The sequence below is a fragment of the Hirundo rustica genome, chromosome 15, assembly GCF_015227805.2.
Source record: "Hirundo rustica isolate bHirRus1 chromosome 15, bHirRus1.pri.v3, whole genome shotgun sequence".
NCBI lineage: Eukaryota > Metazoa > Chordata > Aves > Passeriformes > Hirundinidae > Hirundo > Hirundo rustica.
The window spans coordinates 12,180,724-12,201,086 of record NC_053464.1 but is presented as its reverse complement, the minus strand read 5'-3'; the positions used below and the strand labels follow the sequence as shown (position 1 = coordinate 12,201,086).

General features: G+C 47.3%; 1 protein-coding gene across 3 annotated transcripts in view; it reads left to right on the top strand.

Annotated features, from left to right (window-relative positions):
• The first annotated feature begins 4,647 nt into the window (after positions 1-4,647).
• Positions 4,648-20,363, top strand: part of TTYH3 (tweety family member 3) — a 75,480-nt gene continuing 59,764 nt past the window's right edge. For all 3 annotated transcript variants that reach the window (XM_040078780.2, XM_040078778.2, XM_040078779.2), the window contains exon 1: positions 4,648-4,775. In XM_040078780.2, coding sequence (XP_039934714.1) covers positions 4,653-4,775 — 123 coding nt within the window. In that variant the 5' untranslated portion in view covers positions 4,648-4,652. The remainder of the gene's footprint in view (positions 4,776-20,363) is intronic.

Here is a 20,363-nt window from a genome sequence, read left to right as displayed (position 1 = left end):
TCTTTGCAATTAACTAAATAATAGAATGTTCTCTGTGTGGCTCTCTCGGGAAAAGAGCGGGCAGGTGCTTTTGCAATAGGATTTCCACATCTTCCACCCATTTCCCTAGAACTCAGTTTAAAAAGACCAGTAAAACATGAGAGAGAGAGAGAGAGAATATTGCCTCAGGACTGGAAATGAAAGAATTAACCCTCTGTTATTGCTTCTTTCAGTTGGCTGAATTCTTTTTTTGCTGGCCTTGGTAGTGGCAATTTTTGTGTAAACCTGGCAGGACATCAGAGGAAAGTCACAAAAACCCAAATGTATGTTCCTGCCTGCAGATGCCTCCACTCAGGGGAAAGTCCTTCAAGGTGGGAGGAGAAGTCATCTGGGAAGATCCCTGGCAGCATGGCTTTGCTGGGAGAGCACAGACTGGAGTCCAGCGATGCCCGGGGGAGGATGGAGAGCAGCCCTGGCTTTGTTATTTCCTTTGACTATGAGCAGAAAATTACAGAGGAAGGCCTGGCAGGAGAGGAAGGGTGATTTTAATGGAGGCACAGTTGAGCTCAGTGGGAAGGAGGCACTGCTGGATGTAAGGGCAGAGTTTATGGAGCGGCAGAGTCAGAGGTGTGGCCCCACAGCCCAGGCACGGTTGTCTCACTGACCTCTCCCTGACCATCCGTAATTTAGTCCCTGTCTCAAGAGGGTAACTCATCCATCTGCTGGCACTTGGAGTGCAAACTTGCTTTTATTTCATTTTTAATCTGTATTGTTGGCTAAGACCTTTTGTAGCACATATTAGGTTTGACAGTCAGGGGAAGACTCCTTGCTCTGCAGTATATTAAAAGCTGAATTATTTAATTTCATAGTGAATCAGAAAAGCCAGGGGTAGGAGATTGCTGTTTTAAAAGGCGCTCTCGTTGCCACTTCAGCAGTAGGGATGTCTGGAATCAGGAGCTTGTGAAGAGTGAAAAATGCTGCATTTCTCAGAGTGCTTCTGCAGGCTGCCTAGTGGTCTCAAGAGGATGGAGGATAGCACTGGATGCCTTATTTTGGAGGTTTAAACGTCTTTTTATCCTTGCTGTCTTCAATGTGGAACATTTTTCATCTGCCTGTTTTGCCCAGTGATTCTTTAGCAAAGCCACTGTCAGAGCAAGTTAGCAAACACTGATACAGCTCTTTGGGTTACTTTTCAGCAGGATTACCAGTGAACAAGCTGACATTCGCAGTTTGCTTTGCTTGACTGTAGAACTGCTTCCCATGCAAGGGTGATTTACTGTTGGATTTTATTTAGGGGATGTCACGACAGTGTCTCGTTTGTTCGTTCGGCTTTGGCAAAACAGACTGTACCTATTTGTGTGGGAAGGAAAAAAAGGCTGCTATAATCTAAACATGAGAGCCTTGATACCTGTCTTGTCATGTAATCAAGAGTTACCTGAACAGGATCAAATGAGAGATGCTAGACATCCAAGAATTGCAGGTATTTCTTTGTGGTGTGGTGCAACGGGCTGAAATGCCATGGAAAGTATGGCTAGTGCGGGATCCTGTGGTTTGTCTCTTATTCCTCATTTGCTGTATCCATCCTGCTCTTCATTTGCCCATATCATTATAAATAATTGTGGGGGAGAAATGAAAACTGTTGATTCCTCTGTTTCTCTGTAATCCCCAGTCCTCATTCTACTCTAATTTAATCCAGTTGTGTCGGCACAAGGAGCAGGAGGCTGAGGGGAGGCATGCACACCAGCACTGCTGAGCTGCTCCCTTTCCCAGTCACCCCCAGAGTGCCTCAGACACCCACCCCCATGGAACAGCATCCAGCTTTTCCTGCCATTTATTCCAAAACCTTTTGTGCACTTTGATTTACATCAGCCCCTTTGAACGAGATCTCCTGGCTGCATCTTCTCTCCCCCGTCCATCAGATGCTGACAGAGGTGCTTGGACTTGCAGCCTGGTGGGGGCTTTGTGTCCATCCAGAGGCCCCTGGCTGCAGTTACATCTGCAGGACAGATTCCAGCCTTGAGCGTTTTAGCACCAAATTGCATAAACTCTGTGTCAGAAGGGGCTGATGCAGAGATCTCTTGCTCCCAGCCAAGTCCCTCTGCTCCTTCTCTTTGGGTTGTTAGAACTGGAGGTGAAATCTGTTAGACCGTTGGCCCTTGAAATGATTCCTTCTTCATCCTTGCCAGCACTGTGAAAAACATGAAAATAATAAGGAAGAAAATAAAATTGGCTGATGTTCAGCTGTCCTCCTGCAGAAAAATAAACTCTTTTTTTGGAGAAAGCTGGAGGGAGTTGAGGTCTTGTATCTTGTACCCTTGTATATCTCGTACTTGTGCACACAGCACGTGGCTCTGAACCCTCTGACGTGCGTCTTAGTGCTATTTGTGAGTGATAAGATTTCTTTTTAGCTGTGTTGATAATACTCATATAAAAATCCCATCCTAGTCAAAAGCTATTGGAGATGATGTTATATTTCAGAACATTGGCAGAAATGTGTTTATTTGCTTCTAAGGGGTTAAATGGCCCATTTTAGCATTTTTGCTCTCCTTATTTATGAAATGCATCAGTCAGGACAATGTAAAGCACAAAATCCTGGCTGTGTTTGGGAAAAGGAATAAAATCATCCTTGCAAAAGAGGTGTCTCCATAATGTCTGCTGATCTGCCACCCTTGAGGAGAAAAAAACAGCTGGTGTTACCCTTTTATTTTCCAGTGGGATACACAGCACTCCAATATTTTCTAAGTTTTCATGGGCCATCACAGTTTCTAATTCTAAACACATGAGAGTTTCTCAAGCCTGCAGGACCTGGAAATCATTTGCTGGAATCTGTTAGAGGGCTGGATGGTCCTTTTTTCCCTTGCCAACTCCAAATGATGTTGAGTGGTATTTAAAAGAGAATGCTTTGAGCAATCAGCAATGGTGAGGTGGGCTGCAGCAGGGCTGGGATGGGGATGGGGATGGAGACACTGAAGGTCTGGGAGATGGTCTGGATAGATCAGCCAGGTTTAGGAGCTCCTGCATTAATGCTGGGCCACACTGCATGCTTACAGCAAGAATTAAATTATTCATTCTATTCCTTTTAAAAGAAAGCAGCAAATAGTTTTATACATTTCAGTTGCAACAGGAGCAGTGCAATCTTTGCAACAAAGTGAATTAATTTGGGATTGCTGCTGCTTATCGTTATCTTTTCTATTTTACCTCACTATCCTAGCATTATCCAGGATATTTATGTACTTACTTGTTTCTGACATGATCCCCTGAGAAGATATACTCATCTTTTTTACCTTTCACCTAAAAATACTTTCTGTTCTGTTTAGAAAGAAATGAAAACCCCTTTCCCATTGGGTCAGAGTCTAATCCTTGGGAAAGTGGTGAGTGGCTCTGTGGGGAGCCCACCACATCCCCAGCTCCGTGCTGTTGTGCAGTTAGATGCTGTCAGTGCTGAGATATCCAGGTGTTTACTTCATGGCTTTGATTTATTATGTCATCAAAACAAGCTGAGAGTTGTTGGTCCCTTCACAGTGATGAGGCAACACGCTGGCTTTGGGTCAGGGTTTGGATGAGGCCAAACCTTTGCCTGAAGAGAGAAGGGTGGGAGCTGAACCAGAGCACTGCATATCTGCATGGAACAGGGGGAGGGCAGACCTGGAAATCACACGAGGCTCACCCATATCTTTAGACACCTGGGTACCTCTAGAAATTTCCCCCTGAGATTTGGGCAAACCAAGTCAGGCTGGGGCAGTCAGTGCCAGGGAGCAAATGCATCAGCTGGTGAAAGCATTGATGTCAGCGGCACCAGGGGCTGGAACGTGCGGAGTGGGTGGGAGAGAGGTGTTGGTGTGAGGGGTGGGGATGTGGTTTGATGCTGGGTGAGGACACCCACCCTCTGCCACACGTGCCCAGCAGCTCAGAGTCACTGAGTCGTGAAGGCTGGAAAAGACCTCCAAGATCACCACGTCCAACCATCAACCTGGCACCACGACCATGTTCGCTACTGAACCATGTCCTCAAGTGCGCATTTTTTTGAGGTATTCTGAGAGATTCCAAGACTTTGTTCCAATCATTATTTTATTATTTTTCCCCTCGTGTTGTCACACAGCGAGAGGCGTCTCGTTAGCGTCCACCTGCGCTCGCGTTGCTGCCATTGCCGTCCGTGTGCCCAGCCAAGGGAGCGCTGGACCACATTCTGTCTCTACGAGCTGTGAATTCAGCAGGGGCGAACTTGCTGCCTCTGGATCAACCAACAAGTGACTTTATGACTCCCTTTACCACTCGCCGCGGCACAAATCCCTTCCACCGCGCCGGCTTTTAGCCCGAATCCAAAACGCACCTTCCTCTGTTAGAGCTGCGATCCGTGCGAGATTCCCGGCCGCAGGAAATCCGTCGGGAAGCGACCCCGGCGCGGCGGGGGCCCGGCAGCGAGCCGCGTTCCCGGGGGAGCCGCGGGGGCCGGGCCGGGGCGGGGCGGCGGCGGCGGCGCCAATGGGAGCGGGCGGGCGGCGCCGGGAGCGGGCGGCGGGGCCTCTGGGCGAACAAAGAGGGAGCGGGAGCGGGCGGAGGGACGGCCAGCGGGGCGGGGGGAGGACGCCCGGCCATGCGGGGCCGGCGGCCGCGGCGCGGGTGAGGCGGGCGGCGCTCCATGGCCGGCGGGTCGGGGTGAGGCAGGCGCGGGCATGGCGGGCGTGAGCTACTCGCCGCCCTGGTGGGTGAGCCTGCTGCACCGCCTGCCGCACCTCAGCCTGCGCTGGGAGCTCACCGCCGCCGACTTCCGACCGCACGACGCCGAGTACCAGCAGGTGGGTCTGCCGGGGGCCGCGGTGCGTGCGGGAGGCAGCGGGCGCGGGGGGCTCGGCCCGCGGGGGGAGGAGGAGGAGGAGGAGGAGAAGGGGGCGTGCGGCCCCCGCTGGGGCTCCCCGGGTGGGTGTCCGTGGGTGCCGTGTGCCCCCCGCTCCCTGGCCGCAGCACGAGGCGCGGTGCGGGTCTCGCTGTCGGGGCTGGAGGTCAGCACCCCCGGCGGGATGGGCAGCAACCCCCAGCCTGCCCGGAGCCCGAGCTCTTCTTGGGAGAAGGTGAAGTCTGCAATTATAGACCGATTAAAATCACTGAGGTTGGAAAAGCCCTCCGAGATTCAGCGAGCTCAACCTTCGGCCGAGCCCCAGCGTGCCCGGATCGCGACACGAGCCCGGAGCGGGGCAGGAGCCGGCCCTGCTGGGTGCCCCGCCGGGGTCCCGGCGCTGCCCAGGCCGAGGCATTGTCCCGGCCCGGTGCCCGTGCCCTGCCCGCAGCCCAGCATCGGCTGTGACAGCCCTGTGCGGGCTCCGCTCACCGCCCCCATTGATGCCGCCAGCCCCGCAGAGGAGCCAGCAGCGCCTTTCCGAAATCGGCTGCCTGCCTGCTGGAAAACAGATGACTTAATGCACGAGAGTGGCGTTAGCATCAAGTGCACAGGAGGATGCTCGCAGAATACTTGTGTGTGCAGCTTTTTTTTTTTTTTTTTTTTTTTTTTTTTTTTTTTTTTTTTAATGCTGCTTAGCCCGTATCCTGTGCTTGGTTGGCTAGGCATGTAATTAAAATGATTGTGGAGTGAATCTGTGTGCCCTAACATCTGTGTTCTCTGCTGTCATCTTGGAACAGAGCTGCAGTGACTCTGCTGCCTCGTTTTGCCACGGTCTCTGGTTTTGAAAACACCATTTTGCTTTTCTGAACATACTTGCAGCGTCCTATATGCACAGCCTGCTATCGTGCACACAGGCATGAAGGCTGAAGCATCTAAGCAGTTCTTGTTTATCCTAGAAGTAGAAGGTATTAGAAAGACTTTAAGAAGCAGTGTGTTTTGGCTTTTTGTTCTAAAAGATGAACAGATCTGAGGGATGAAGCTCCAGCAAAATGTGAGAGATGTATTTAAAGAGCCATGGGTAGATACAAAGAAACATCTTTATACTGGTAAATCAAAGGGACTTTTGAGTAACTTCGTATTTTGAGGCTTCAATTTGTTAATTTGTTTTTGTTCCCTTGGCTTAGCAGAGTTCAAGATGGCCACATGCAGATGTAACGCTGCACAGCAGCTGAACTGTATTTCCATGACCTCAGAGGGTAGCTGCCTTTAAAACAAGGGATATGCGATCCTGGAGATCAGAAGTTAAGAGTTCATTGAAAGATCTTCTTGGGAGTGTGTTATCATGAAATAAGCACTCGGTGACCTTTCGAATAGACAGCAGATGTACCAGTTTTCACTCAAATTGCTTAAAAGCATTCCTAGCGATAATCTGGGGCCGTGTTTGTTTGTCAGATAATTTTTTCTACAGTAATCATATTCCCACTTAAAGCCTTCTGCTATTCTCCTCCTGTGTAGCTGCCTCCCCTCCCCTGATGACATAAAGGACTTCTTGCACAGCAGTCAGTGGCCTTTTAAGTCTTAACATCAGCTCGCAAGAAAACATCTTATCAAATCCAAACTCGAAGGTCTGGATTGCTGAGGCGTCTGTCACCGAAGGAATGCTGTGAGCAGCAGCAGCTTTGCTGGCTTTGGTGGTGGTGAGGGGTAGCAAGCAGGCTCTGGCACTGCAGCCTCTGCTATCAGTGGTTATGTAACGCCGCTGCTGTGGCTCTGCAAGTTGACTCTGGAGTTCGTGGGCACATAGATTAATTCTAATGCAGTGAAACAGGGAAACTTAATCCAGGACTGGGAACTGTAATGCTAAATGCTCTCTTGTGCTTTAAATGCTTCTGAAGGCCGTTTGGTTTCAATTCTAGATTTTTTTTTTTTTTAACATGAATTTGCACCTCTTGCTCTGTTTGCAGCCTGTGCTGGCATTGTCTTCCCTTATCTTTAGGAACCTTTCATATTTAACAGGTGAGAGCATATACATCCTCAAAATTAGGAAGTCCATCTTTTAATTTTAACATTGGCTTATTTTTCTTTACTTTGTAGGTCTCACCGGTGCGAATTGTGTATATTTTTGGTTTTTATTCCATTAGTGATTGATACTCTGATTCTTAATTATGAACTGTTAAACTACACACTGCATTTGATTTCCCCAGGGGCTGAGGAGAGGTCAGTGGGTGGGTGCTAGATGAAGTTTATGGGGACAGGTAAGGGTGTCCCTAGCTGCAGTAAGGAAGGATTACTTTTGCTAAATTATGTGTCTCCAATTCATCAGGTAGCTGGACTGTTGTCATAAATAGCCATACAGCTGGGCTCAGTGTCCAGTCCCATTCTGACGTGTTTTGAGGAAGGAAGCGATGTACCCTTTCTGATTCTTCACTGCTTCTCTAGAAAAGATTTCCCAACCCGTGACCACTGGAAAGCAGCGTTTTCCTTACAAAACTCTTCCCTTTAGTAACCTCACAGTAAATACCCACCTGTTTCTTGTACTCGTGTTTCCATGACGGGCTTTGAAATTGTGCATCCACCGAACATTCCACTCCAGCCAGAAGTGGGATGCAGTGGCTTGGGCTTGCATGTCGTCCTGCCACTTGTTGCAGTGCCACGTGCTGCTGCAGGTGAGGAGGCTGCTGCCTGAAGAGGCTTTGCACCTCTGCCTAGCCAGGATTAGTGTAATGCCAAGCCGCTCTTCCCCTGAGGCAGCAGCCCAGCGATCGTGCCCTGAAGCCTCTCTGAAGGTGGGCAGATGAGCACAAACTGCCAGTCTTTGAAGTCCAGGTCTTTGTTAAGTCTTCTGGGACCCTGGGTGATGGGGGATGTCTGGCAGGGTGTAGGTCCAGTGGCTGCTTCTGCTGTTGTGTCCCAAGCAGTGGCTTGGCCAGAGCAGCAGGGACGCCCGCTGTGCGCTGGGCTGTCTCAAGGCGGCTGCAGCCACTGTGTACCAACCTACCGGGGCTTCCTCCTTTTGTCTGAGAGCATGAGAAATGCTCACGGCAGTGTTGCTGCCAAGGGCTGAGATCAGTGCAGCTGCAGGTTTTGGCTGCATACCTCCTTCACCTGAGTCGGGCTCTAAAACACTCTCTCTTGGTGTTACTTTACCCTTTATGTTCTCCCACAGCATATCTTGTTGCATTAGGTTAGAGCAGTGTGTGTGAGTGTGGAGGAGCAGAACAGATCCTTCCACTCTGGGCTAGATTGTTTAAAAATGTATGCGTATCCTGATGTCCTTCAGATGCTCTGCTTCTGCCACAACAAGCAGTTGTTTTCTTTTTCTGGGGGAATCGAGGTGAATCCTCATGTAGAATGAAGGTCGTGATCCTTCTTCTGCAGGGGTCTGGCATGCTGGTGAGTCCTATCAGAGCTGCCTTCGTGTGCTGCTTGCAGGACTTGCTCCATAGTCCTCCCTACAGAGGATCTTATCACACCGGTTCTTTTCCTAATCCTCCCATGAATCATTGGGGTTGAAAATATCTTGATATGAACAGTTTTGTTCTGGCTGTATTCTCATCTGAGTCATACTGCAGTGCTCTGCAAAGCCTTTTCATTGTGTAGTGAGTCACAAATTCTAGAGTGAAGGGAATGTAAAAATGGAGCAGAGCTCCTGTTCCTCCTGACGGTATCATGCTGATACCAGTTCAGGTCTCCCTGCCTTTTGCTGCTGATCAAATCATGGTGATCTTACCAGTACTGTCCACTTACTTTCCAGTTCAGCTGATTGGCCCAGCGAGATGGTCCTGAGACTGCTGCTGTCACTAGTTGAATTTGTTTAGCAATGTAAGTGCTCCAGCCTGTGACTGACTTAGTTGCATGGCGTTGAATTCACTTTCTTTCTCAGGGTAGAGTTGGTTAAGAGCCTTGAGGTAGTGTGGAGGTCAGGTGCTGGAAAGAAATAACAAAGCTGAAAAGCTTTGTAATCCAGCGCAACAACAGGTAATGGGATATCTGCTCCAGTCAGGGTGTCTGTATACTGACAGAAAAAGAGACTACAGCACTTTAGCTCTGGAGTCTGCGGGCTGAGAAAAGCACTGTGAAGAGTGAAGAAGAAAAGAGGCTGTAAGAGCTAAGCCACGGAGCACTTTGGAGTTTCTGCTTTTCCTTCCTCGCTGGAAACTGGTGATGTTGACACAAACCTATGTAAACGCATGGGCTATGTGTGAGTCAGGCTAGAATAAAGAAAAATCCTCCAGCATCTTTGAAACTCTTCCCTTGCACCGCTTCGTGCCTTCTCGGTACGAGTCAGAACTGCAGATGCATGGTTAGTAGGTGTAATGGCAGCTGTTTGGAAGATGACTGATGATTGATTCACACCAATTAAGATGCAGAATCGTGCTGAAGGGAGCAGTGACAAGAGCAGGGCACGCTCTAGTCCTTGGCTTTGAGATGCTCTCTTCAGTGTTGTCACCCAGGAGTTTCCTATCATACATCTGTCAGTGCTTTCGTGTCGTAGTGTTCTTTTTCTCCCTCTGTGCGTGTGCTGAGAAGGGATCCAGCAGGGAGAGGTGCTGTGTAAGCCCAGCGATCCTTCCCTTGTTTTGGCTTGCAGACTCTAACCCAAGGCATGTGTGTTTGAACCCACAGCCAAAGGTTCAGCAAGGAATTAATTCTGTCAGGTACTTTCTGGCTCTGTGAGGCTGTTTTCCTACACATAACAGCTAATGTCGTCTTTGGAAGGATTTCTTGGCCGGAGAAACTTGATGGAGCCCAAACTGCCAAAAAACTTGGATTATAGAGGTTGTTTTAGAACTTCCTCTACTGTACTGGCATCTTATTTCAATTTTGAAACCAAGAGTCTTTCTGTAAATTAGAAACATGTGTATTAGTCAAGTTGGATGACGTGTTTTTGTCTAGTTGGCTCAAAGTCAGAGGGTAATGTGCCTTTCTTAAAGGGGTTGGACTGAAGGTTTCTTTCTTTCAAGAACAGATGGACCCCTTCCAAGGTCTGATCAGCTATCCTGCTGTAGCGCCAGTTTGCTCATATTTCCAGAAAGGTTGAGTGACCCCTGTTAGTAGAATCCAATGTTTTCTGATGAAATTGACATTGTTTTGATTTTTTTTAAGGACTGCTGGTAAATTCCCTCTTCCCTTTACTCATCAGTGTTGGCTGCATGAGTAACCATGCAGTAATGCCTCCTATCAGCAAACTGGTGCTGTGCTCTGACTCTTCTGCCTTTGATCTGGAAGAGCCTTTACTGAGGAGCTGCATCATGATGAATAACTAAAAATGTGGAACCGAGGCAATTTTTGATGGCTGATTTCTACCAAAGGTAGACATAAGATGTTTTCTGTTGACCATTCACCCAGTCATGCAGCAGCATATGGTATGCAGAGAGGAAAAAAGTCCACCTTTGCCAGCTTTCTGTCTGCAGCCTCGCTTTGTTTTGCTGACCCATGCTGTGCTGCCACGTTTTCCAATGGTCTCCTGAGAACCGACAGTTTCTGGAAAGGCTGGCTGTAGATTACCTTACTCTAGTCAAAATAAGTAATGTTCTTAATGCATGGTTTCAGCAGAGCACAGAGGGGTAAGAGGTGTCTTGGAGAAATGTGAAACATCTTTTGGTGCTTGGAGGAAAGGAGATGCAGGTGAGTAAGTAAAGACGTAAACCGTGCTCGCTTCCTCTGGATGGGATCCTCGAAGTATTCCTCCTGCACAGAGAAGATGCTGGTTCCCAGCCTGGTGAGCTTCCCAGTCTTAAGACACATTTATGGAGCACGTGGTGCCCTGAAGGAACCGTGCTGGTCTCAGCTGGAAGACCAGAACCAGAGTTTACAACGTGTCTGGTTGTGGTGGCCAGCCACTGGCACCCTGCTGCTTCTGCACCTACACAACATTTGTCTTCCTGAGGATGCTCCATTTTTATCCACATGTGGGGAACACCATATGACTCCTGGTCTGCAAAACCTGATCTCTAGCAGCCTGGAGAAAGGGCTAAGCAAATTCAGTTCAGTCTTACTGTGTCTTTTCTCTTTTTGCTCTTTTCCCCTTCATACCTTTTTGAGCAGAGGAACATCTGTGGTCTCCACGTTAACAAAGCACCTTTGTTTAAATGTTGATCCAATAAAGCAAGCAGTGCTTAAAGCAGATGTTGGTGTGGATTTTTTAGTGTTCTTTATTTTTTGTTATTAGGGAAAGTGAGAAATTCTCACCCAGAAGAACATATCCCATTAGGCATGACTCTGGAGATTAAGGGTGGGAAGTCAGGTGCTTTCTCTGACTTAATCCCAAGGCTCTGAATGCGGATTAAGGGGCTGTGCCACAAGTCTTCTTGATCTCTTACTTGTATTTTGGGATTACGTTTCTTTTGGAACCTGTGAACAAAAACCTGTCTATTGAGTACGAGAGGGAGGAAAGTCACGGGCCTGTGTCCCATCAGTTTCTTGCCATGGATCTTCAGAGCAGACAGCTGGAGGAACGAGCACCCTTGGAATTTCTGTCTTTTTTCTGTTCTTTCTGTTTGGTCTGGTTTTCCTCTCTCTCTTCTAGGACGAGGCTAATTTCTCTTCTCCTCCTCCCCTTCCCCCAGCAGCCTGTACTTGGGGGGAAGGGTGAAGTCCAGAGTCGGTGATATTTGCCTTGATAAGACTGTGCTGTGGCAGAGCTTGCACGGTCACCCCGGTGTGACCCCTTCCAGGGGACACTCCTGTGCCAGTGAGGATGAGTGTGCTGAAGGCCCAAGGATGATGGCCAAAGCTTCTCCTGAAGTCATCCTTTCACAGTCTTTGATGCGAGTGAATTTGCTTTGATGGTTGCAAGCAAGCAGTGAGTAAGGTGGTGCTCACTCTTAATTTTCTTAGGGTGGAGGGGAGTCAGCACCTCCTTTGCATTAACCTCTTGGTGACTGTCAGTTCTCTTCTTGTTTCTGTTTTAACTTCCAGTAGTGGCTTTTCCACCAGTTATAGTGAGATTTCCCATTCCCCTTGAGTGAGTAGGAGAAGTTGGCTTGTTTTCAGCTGAATGTGATTCCCATAGCTGGATATGATGTCTGGGAATTTATTTGCTCTAAGACTCAGATGAGACCTGAATAACTTTGGAATATATCAGGATTACCTACTGTACTGAGCCTCAGTTCTCACTTTTAAGCTGTGAATAAGACTTATAATACACAGGGACTTATTGATGTATGTTGAGGAAATAATAATAATATCCAAGCCCGGTAACTTTGCTCCTCCCTTGGCAAAGCTGTCTGCACTTTCTGGGTATGTCATCCTACCAGTTCTCTGTTTTAGCTGATGGCAATGATTCACAAGACAGATGAGCTAAAATAAGAAGGATCAAGTTCATGCAAGACTTCTGGTCCTGGGGATGCATTCGTGTGACAGTCTGGGGGGGAAAAAAAAAAGTCATCACTGTTAGAAATCCTTTCCTCCACTTCAAGGGATGACTGATGTTGTGTTGCAGCAGTGAAAAACTAGGAATTGGTTACATTTATTCTCAAACCAGAAATTACTTTTGCTGCATGGCGAAAGGGTCTCCAGGTATCTAGTGAATAGTGGCTGTGGGGCAGAGCCATGCTGATGCTATTTTTTCTTTTTTTCCTGCATTAGATAAACTAGAAAAGAGCAAAACACAGAGCTCTTTCATGTCGCAAAAGCTTTCATTTCAAACCTTTTTTTTCTTTTTTTTTAAAGATTTCTGCGTAATGAGCCACTTATAGTTTTTGAGTCTGATCTGGTAATTGTGAGCTTTAGGGTTTGGTAAGCTGCAAATGTGCACGTTTTTGCAAAGTAGTCATTTGTGTGCTAAGGCTGCAAGGCTATTCTCTTCCAAGAAAAAAAAGAAAAGTAGGTTAGCGTGCAATCCGTGGCCTGAGCAGTTGGTGGGACTCAGTCACGATACTTGTGCCATTCCCTTCTCCAAGCGCCGGGGTGTGAGGGTAACATTTGCAGTAATGTGTGCTTTCACATGCTTATCAGGCTGCTTGCTCCAGCAGATGCTGTGTGTGCCAGCCCTCTTTGAAGTTATTATTTTAACAAATGAGCGGTTTTTGGCCAATGTTGAGAGCAGCATTGGAGCAATCCAGGGAAAGAGCTGACACTCTTTTCCACCTTCACTTAAACTGGAGCTGCGCCCTCGGATTGCGATTTCCTGGTCACTCCTAAATGCTTTTTCTGGCTGATATGGCCGAGAATGGTGCCACACGTGCATATGCATGAAAGCCCTTTGTAGTGTGAAATTAGGGATGAAAGATATTGCTAATCAGCCCTAACAATGCGGGACTTATTCCTGGCCCAGGGGAAACGGGCATGTGGGGAATGGATGTTTCACAAGTGTGTAACACATTTCAGGCGCGTTGTTATGCCGGTGTTGGTGTCTGTGCACGGACGCCCTTTTCAGGCTGTGAAATGCCGCTGTTCATGCGGGGAATTTAAACAAGCCTTCTATTCAACGCCGAAATTCAAAATAACGCCAAAACCCAAATGGAGGCACTTGAGTTGCATAATAGTGTCTGTTACAAGGGGGCCTTGGTGCAGTAGATGATGTAATGCTCCTTAAGATAAGGCCCAGGCTGGGGTTGGGGGAAAAGGGAGGCCGGTGTCAGCGACAGAGCCATTAAAAGTATTGCTAATGGTATCCAAGCTATCCATAGGGTGTTAATTAGCACACCTGAATAATTCCAGAGTTGATTGTCTTACCAACTGTACATGTGGAAAAAAACTCCTGCTCAGTGCTACCTGTTTTCTCTGATTATAATCGCCTTTTTTCCCCCGGGGTGAGCTTTCTTGAAGTTCAACAGTGTGCTCAGGTTCCTGCAGATGATAAACTGGTAATTTTGACACTTGCTGTAGGTGCTAAGAATGTCTCAGTCTGCCAGAGAGATGCTTTCTGCTGCTGGCTGAAATTGTGATGCTTCTCGCTGGGGCTGTGCCTGTAGCTGTTACTGTTCCCAGGCACTTTGTTGCTTTATTTCCTCCTCAAGCTCCTGGTTAATACATATCCTTTAGTTTAGGAATAGTCTTTGTTGCATCCTCGCTGCAAGTGCCTCCTGTCGCCTTGAGATTTTCTGCCTTCTAGTCGTTTGCATTTCTGTAGTGGAGTTTCTCACGCAGTGTAACATAAACAAAGTGATTTTTTGCCCATTCCTCCTTGAAGGACAATTGATGGATTTCTAGTCTGACCAGTGGGGTTGGAGAGGTAGCAACCTCATTCTCCAATCCCTGGACATTGTCCAGGATCTATATAAATTGAGGTCGGAAATAAACTTCCCTTCTTTCTGCCCTGACTACAGACTGTATGAGTGCCATTCTTTTCGTGTCCTCTAACAACACCTCCAGCCTGGTTTTGGACCGGCGCGGTCAGAGCGGTGACACAGGATCGCTGCCTTACCTACCCCATCCCCTTTCCCCCAGCTCTTACGGTGTCCACTCCAGGAAATGCTGAGAAAGTCGGGAGCAATGGAATTTGTGAAATTCAAGCTGTGCTTCAATGAAAACGTGTTTTCAATTTCTGCCTCCTTGGGAGCCTGGGACTGAGCTGTGATTGTGGGGGCTGGGGCCGGGATGAATGGAAGCGCCGGCGTCAGCGCTCTGCCGAGCCTCTCGCCGGCATCTCGCCGCTCTCGCCATCCAAAGGCTGCTGGGAGCTTTGTGGCGGCTTCAGGAAGCGTTTTTGTATTCAGCTGTCCGAAAAAACCCAGGCGTTTTCCTGCTGGGTTTGATCTGGCTGCCGGGGTCTGAATGACAGTGATGTGCTGGAGAGGAACGTGATGGGGGAAGCATCAGCTGGGGGTGGTTTATCCTCCCTCTCTGCTCTTGATCCTGCTCACGGTGTCCTTTGAGTGTCCTGCAGCCGATTAAGGGTGAGAATTATAATGGTGACTCAAAAGCCTTTGGTAAAACTCATTAATTCATTCCTCCTTTAATTAGACACCCAGCCATGGGCTTATAATTATCAGAGCCCGGGAACGGTTTGCAGCTGTAATAAGCTGTGCTGCATCAATTGCAGGAATCATGGATTTTTTTTGGCAAGTGTAGATATGGTGAACTCTTCTCAGGTCAGGTTTTTGGTGAGGAACATGCAAAGGCACAGAAATGAAAGAAGCAGCTGGGTGTGTGTTGTGACTGACCTCTGGCTGAATCTTGCCTTGTGGTGTGCTGAGAGGAAGGGGTGGAGCTGTCCTGCTTATAAATATTTATTTTTTTATTCCTAGGGAGGTGTAATAATGTAACTTTCAAAGAGAGAAAAGAGGAAGGAGAATCTAATGAAAATATGATCTTAATATGGAATATTGTATTAAACCTTTAGCACCCGAGGGAATTACACTTTTAAAATAAGTGTAACAGGAGCAGTTGCAGATGTTGCTCACAGAGCCCATTCTGCTTTTTGGCAGTTAGGGAATAGCTGGGTGTTCTACAATGAAAAGCCTACAATGAAAAGCCTACAATGAAAAAACCAGGTACTTTTTTTGAGTCTTTCAGGGGAAGAAAATCAATAGTGAACTTCTATTATTTTGTAATCTCTTCTTGTTTCTGAAATGGGAAGCAAGGTAATTTTCAGAACTAATTTGTACGTGTGACCCCCAGCAACAGATGATTGGGGTCTTCTGAGAGAAGCTTGTGCTGCTTCTGGTGCCTTTGAAATGCTCGTGGGTGGTTTGTTTTTTTCTTTTGCAGAAGGAGAACTAGAGGGAAGGCTGAAATTATTTCAGGGAAGGACTTGTTATTTCTACCCTATTGCATCTCTGCTTGTAGTTCTGACCCTTGTGAATGCCATGGTAGACCCTGATAATATGATTTCCTTTTAGCATTGGACTGACAGGCTGTCAAGTGCAAGGAATCCAGAGAAAGACACAGACCCAGGAAAAGGAAAGGGATGGAGATAGCTGCCTGCCATTGGGCTTAGATAGAGATGATTGAAGAGATGGGCTTCCTTTTTAAATATTTTTTTCCTTAGGATTTTTAGCTTGAGTAAGGTTAAGAATGACAATGATCACTTTGGACTTGGAAAAAAGGGAGCTATTGCACAAGAGTAGATTAGAGGTACTGCTAGGCAATGGCAAGTCTTAATGTTCATGTTCCCTTGGGAGGGAAACTGTTTCAATTGGAGTAGGTGGCAGGAAAAAATGGATCAGCTGTGTTTTGGGTCTTTTTCTGTCTGAATTTAGTGGAAAGCACAGATAGTACATCCAGTGAGGATGGAATGATTTGTTTGACACTTCTGTAGCTAAACAGAAGTCTTTAATTCTGATGAGGGTGCTATTTTAAAACCACCTTACAACACTTCTTGTGTGCCTTTTTGTATTACAATATTTGGCTGCTGTCTTCTGTTTGTCCTTACCATCCCTTCCCCACACAGTCTGAGTTGTTGTTGGTTTATGAGACTGAGTAGTCCCTGGAGCTTGGGTAGGACTGGGTTTCATCCCTGGCCTCTGAGGTCAAATATGCTGGGTCAGCTGGCCTTTCCTTATTAATGTATATATTTAAAATTTCCCACAGCTTAGACATCAAACGTTGGATCAACCTGACTAGACAAATTAGCCGGAGCAGCAAATTTACAGGGTTAAAATTCCCTTTCAGTTTTGTAGGTACAATTTGGCAAATATCCTGCTGAGGTTCTTGAATGGTCTTGGAGACCTTGTTCTGGGGCAGGTTTTGTACTCTACCAGTGAACCTCTGGATCACTGCTGAGGCTGGGGCTTTTTTGAGCTTTTTCAGCCTGACCTGCTGCAAACTAAAAATCCCTTTGAACGCAGGCTCTTTGGCATTTTAAATGCTCCAATATGAAATGGCAAGCTGAGGATGATGAATATGAAATGGGTCAGGTGCTGTTGGCGGAGTTCCCCGTGTGAACAGGCGGTGCTCTGGGAGGTGCTCCCAAGGTCCCCCCGTTAGCAGGCGGCTCTTGGAGCAGCCGTGTGAACCATCCTGGATGCTGGGAGCGTTCTGCTGAGGTGTAAGTAACAAGGTTGGACAGTTTACACTGGCTCTGCTGTTTTTATTAGTGCAGCTTAGCTTTGGCCTCGGGTGATGTGGAGGTTATGGGAGAAGGAGGAAGGGACAAGCTGAGAACTTGCCTCCTCTCCCAGCAGAGGACGATGAGAAGGTATGGGGATCTGGTTACCCTAATCCCCCCTTGGCATGTTAATTCTTCTTGTCTCTGCAGTTGTATCTTATGTCTGAAATTCTTTCTGAGGCAACTGCTTGCTGGGTCACGTGTGTCTCGCTGCAGTGCCCTTTCAACCTTTTTTGTGTGGGTTTTGTTGCAGCTATTAAAATTCTGTCACCTGCTATAGTATTTCATCGCTGTTAAGTTTGTTCTCATGAAAATGTTGCTCTGGGACATGGCTGTTTGTCTTATTCCTGTCCTAAACACATTTACTCCCTGTTTGCTAGATATGACATCTTCTGCCTGCGGTTGACCCACCTCTTAATGTCCTCTGCAGACACAAGTTCATTTTTGTGGATAGATCTGAATCACCTTCTGCTGATGGGAGGAGATGTGACCTCTTGGACCACAGCAGTGACGAATACCACTGGTGAAATGTAGTTCTGCAAGTGTAATTTATGAGCTGGACTCTCATCACTGGCTTAATTATTAGGTTTGGTTTACATGTGCTGGCTCCAGCAAGGGTGGTCTTGATTATGTGATACAATAAACTAAACACGGTTCCTGATTAAAAAGGTTCCTAAGAAAGAACCAGTTTCCAGGATGGGCTTTGAATGCTCTTCAAGGTTCAAGTTCAAACCAGGCATGTCTGTTTTTTCCCTACCAAAGTGGAATTTGCTGCTTTGTCAGATGCAGTGAACGTTGAGCTTCCTTTCTAACATCTGTGCCTTCAGCTGGGATTCACCAGCAGTTTAGTTCTTTGCTTCCTACTCACAAACACATCCATCAGCACTTCTTTGATACTAAAGCTAGTCCTACAAGGCTGTCATCCTTGAGGATGTGATCAACTAGGCTTTTTTCCTTGAGTTTGTGTTCAGCTAGCCTTTGACATGCTCTTGCCTTCCAACACGTCACTGGTTGTGTCTCCTGGGAAAACAGAGATCCTGAGTATTTTCTGTGTAGCTGCACTTAGACCTGGTCATGGCCTTGTGCTGTGGATATGGCTCACTGTAAACAGGGCTGAGAGCTTCTGGAAACTGCTGTTGTCCTCACTTCATTCTCAGGGAGGAATATTTTTTTTTCCTGTGAAGAGCAGGACGCGTGTGAAACGGGACCGCAGCGCTGTTCTAAGGAAGTACTGCATGGTGAAAAGTTTGATGTTAGCTGAAAATTGTATATTCTTTTTGTAGTCAAAACCTCAGCTATGCTGGGATGAGACTCTTGTTCTTGGTACACCTGTGCTTTGGCCTGTGTGGCTCTCTGTGTTCCAGGACAGTATTTCTGCTGATGAAGATGAGTGAGCTGATGGCTGGAGGAAGAGTTCACGTGTGTGCACGTACCATCAGCTGGGGAACGGTGCTGGCCACTGCTTGTGGCCATCAGTGCTGCCCTTGGGGTGCTGGTTCCTGCACAATCCTGCCTGTAAACATCTAAAGCTCTCCCAGTGCTGCTGAGTGGGGTCTCAGCAGGTGGGAAAGCGTCCTGTGTGATTCCCAGCTGCTCACAAGGAGCAGGGTCTTTAGGCTGTTTTCACTGCACTCTTTGCTGTATTCACCATCCAGGCAGCAGCCAGATAAGCCCCCAAGCTTGTGCCCCTGGCAGAAAGGCTTCCAGGTGGGGTTACACATTCCAGGCACGTCCTGGCTCAAGCTGAGTTAGTCATGCGTCTCACCAAGCGTGTCAGATCTGAGGCGATCTGTCTCTCTTGCTTCTGCTCTCTAAATCGGTGCTCTGTAAAAGACAGTAATCAACAAAAGGGCACTTGGGAGCTCTGGAGCCTGGTTATATGATCTTGCCACTTCTTTCACCCTGATCTTCAGAGACAGTGTTTTGAGTGCAGAAGTATTTTCAGGAGCCTGGGAAAGTGGCGGGGACTGTACTGTTCAGCTGTAGGGCACTGTCTCAAATTAAATAGTGGCAGCCAGTGACAGGAAAATGAAACAAAATCTCATTTTTTTTAGGAGAAAACCAAGTGAAAACTTGATGCTGTGCTATCCCTCATGATCATATTCTGTGTCTGGAAGCTACTGCTAAAGCTGCTAGTCATTGCACGTGGGATTGCACTATCATCTCTACAAATGTATGCAAAAACCTGTTCATGTGCCTTCTCTTACGTATTTTCCACCTGAGGGCACAATCTAGTGACAACACAATCACTTCCATAGCAACCAGCGTGTCAAAAACAGGATTATGGCACCTAGAGAAGATGGGGGCACAAAGAATTCAGAAGGGAAGTGCCCCCCCATGTAAGTACCCTCATTATCATGGAGCAAAGCAGGGTAAGCAGTGACGTGTGTGTGGCACCCAGGGGCTGTGTCCCCAGAGAACAGGGCAGGGGAAGGGCACAGGGTCACGTGTGTGCTGTGTCCTTGAACTAACGTGACAAGGCCTTAGGAAGGTGAATCTGTGTTGTTAGCAAGGCAAGGTAAAGCCCACAGAGAGCCTGTTACTGATCTCGGGCTGCCTTGTCTCAGATAATGAGATTAAACCCCTGGAGGCACCAGGGATGCACTCTAGCCATCTCTTGCCTTCCTCTTTCCACTTCCCAATCATGGGCACTCTTCTCCTCCTGTGCGTAGATGGTAAGGTCTGTCTGCTATAAAGTTCTGCATTTTTCCCCACTAATGCTGTCTGCAGAGTTAAATTAAAATACTTTCTCAATACGCATTCAAGCTTGCACTCTCTTTTAGTATAAACTTGAGCTATTTTACTGCCAGAGATGATGGGAAGAACCATCAAAAGCCTCTGTCTTTAGCTCCTTCTAAAGAGAAGACAAACAGGGCCATGTAATGTTCTTCTGCAGACCCATAAAGGAAAGAGAACTACTTTACTTGCACACACTTACTGCCAGTGGTATTGTAGTTGGTTTTATGCTGCATAGATTTAAGTGAGAACAGTTACCGAGTGCCTTGTAAGAGTGTTTGAGCAGCTGCTCTGCTCTACTTTGTTCTGCAGTTTATGCACCACTTGCTTTCATTCAATAAAAGGCAGCATGAAAACACGGGAGTTATTGCAGATATTTGGGCTCTGGCTTCAGGGTGTCTTATCGTGGGGCTGGTCAAAACTTCTTTCTAGTGAATTGCTCTCACTCTTCGCAGCGTTTGGGTGATGTAACGAATGACTCGATTGCTTCAGTCACTCAAAAGTGCTGCTTGGCTCTCTCCCAGGAGCTTTAACACCTGCTAAAAGGGTGAAGAATTCTGGGCAACTGCTGCCAGCCCTTAAGTGCTGTGAAACGTCTCTTGTCAAAGATCCAGCTTTCTGTCCAGGTTGGGAGTCAAGATAATGTTCCCCACCGATCGAATGGGCTTGGTCAGAGCAGCTGTAACTCTGTTGTTGCCCGAACCACTTTTTGTAGTGATGGCGTTTTCAGAGAGCTGAGTTTGTGGAGAGGGATCCTGATCACTAGCAGTGATACAAAATTGCTGAGGAGGACATGACTCTCTTCTTTTAATTGTA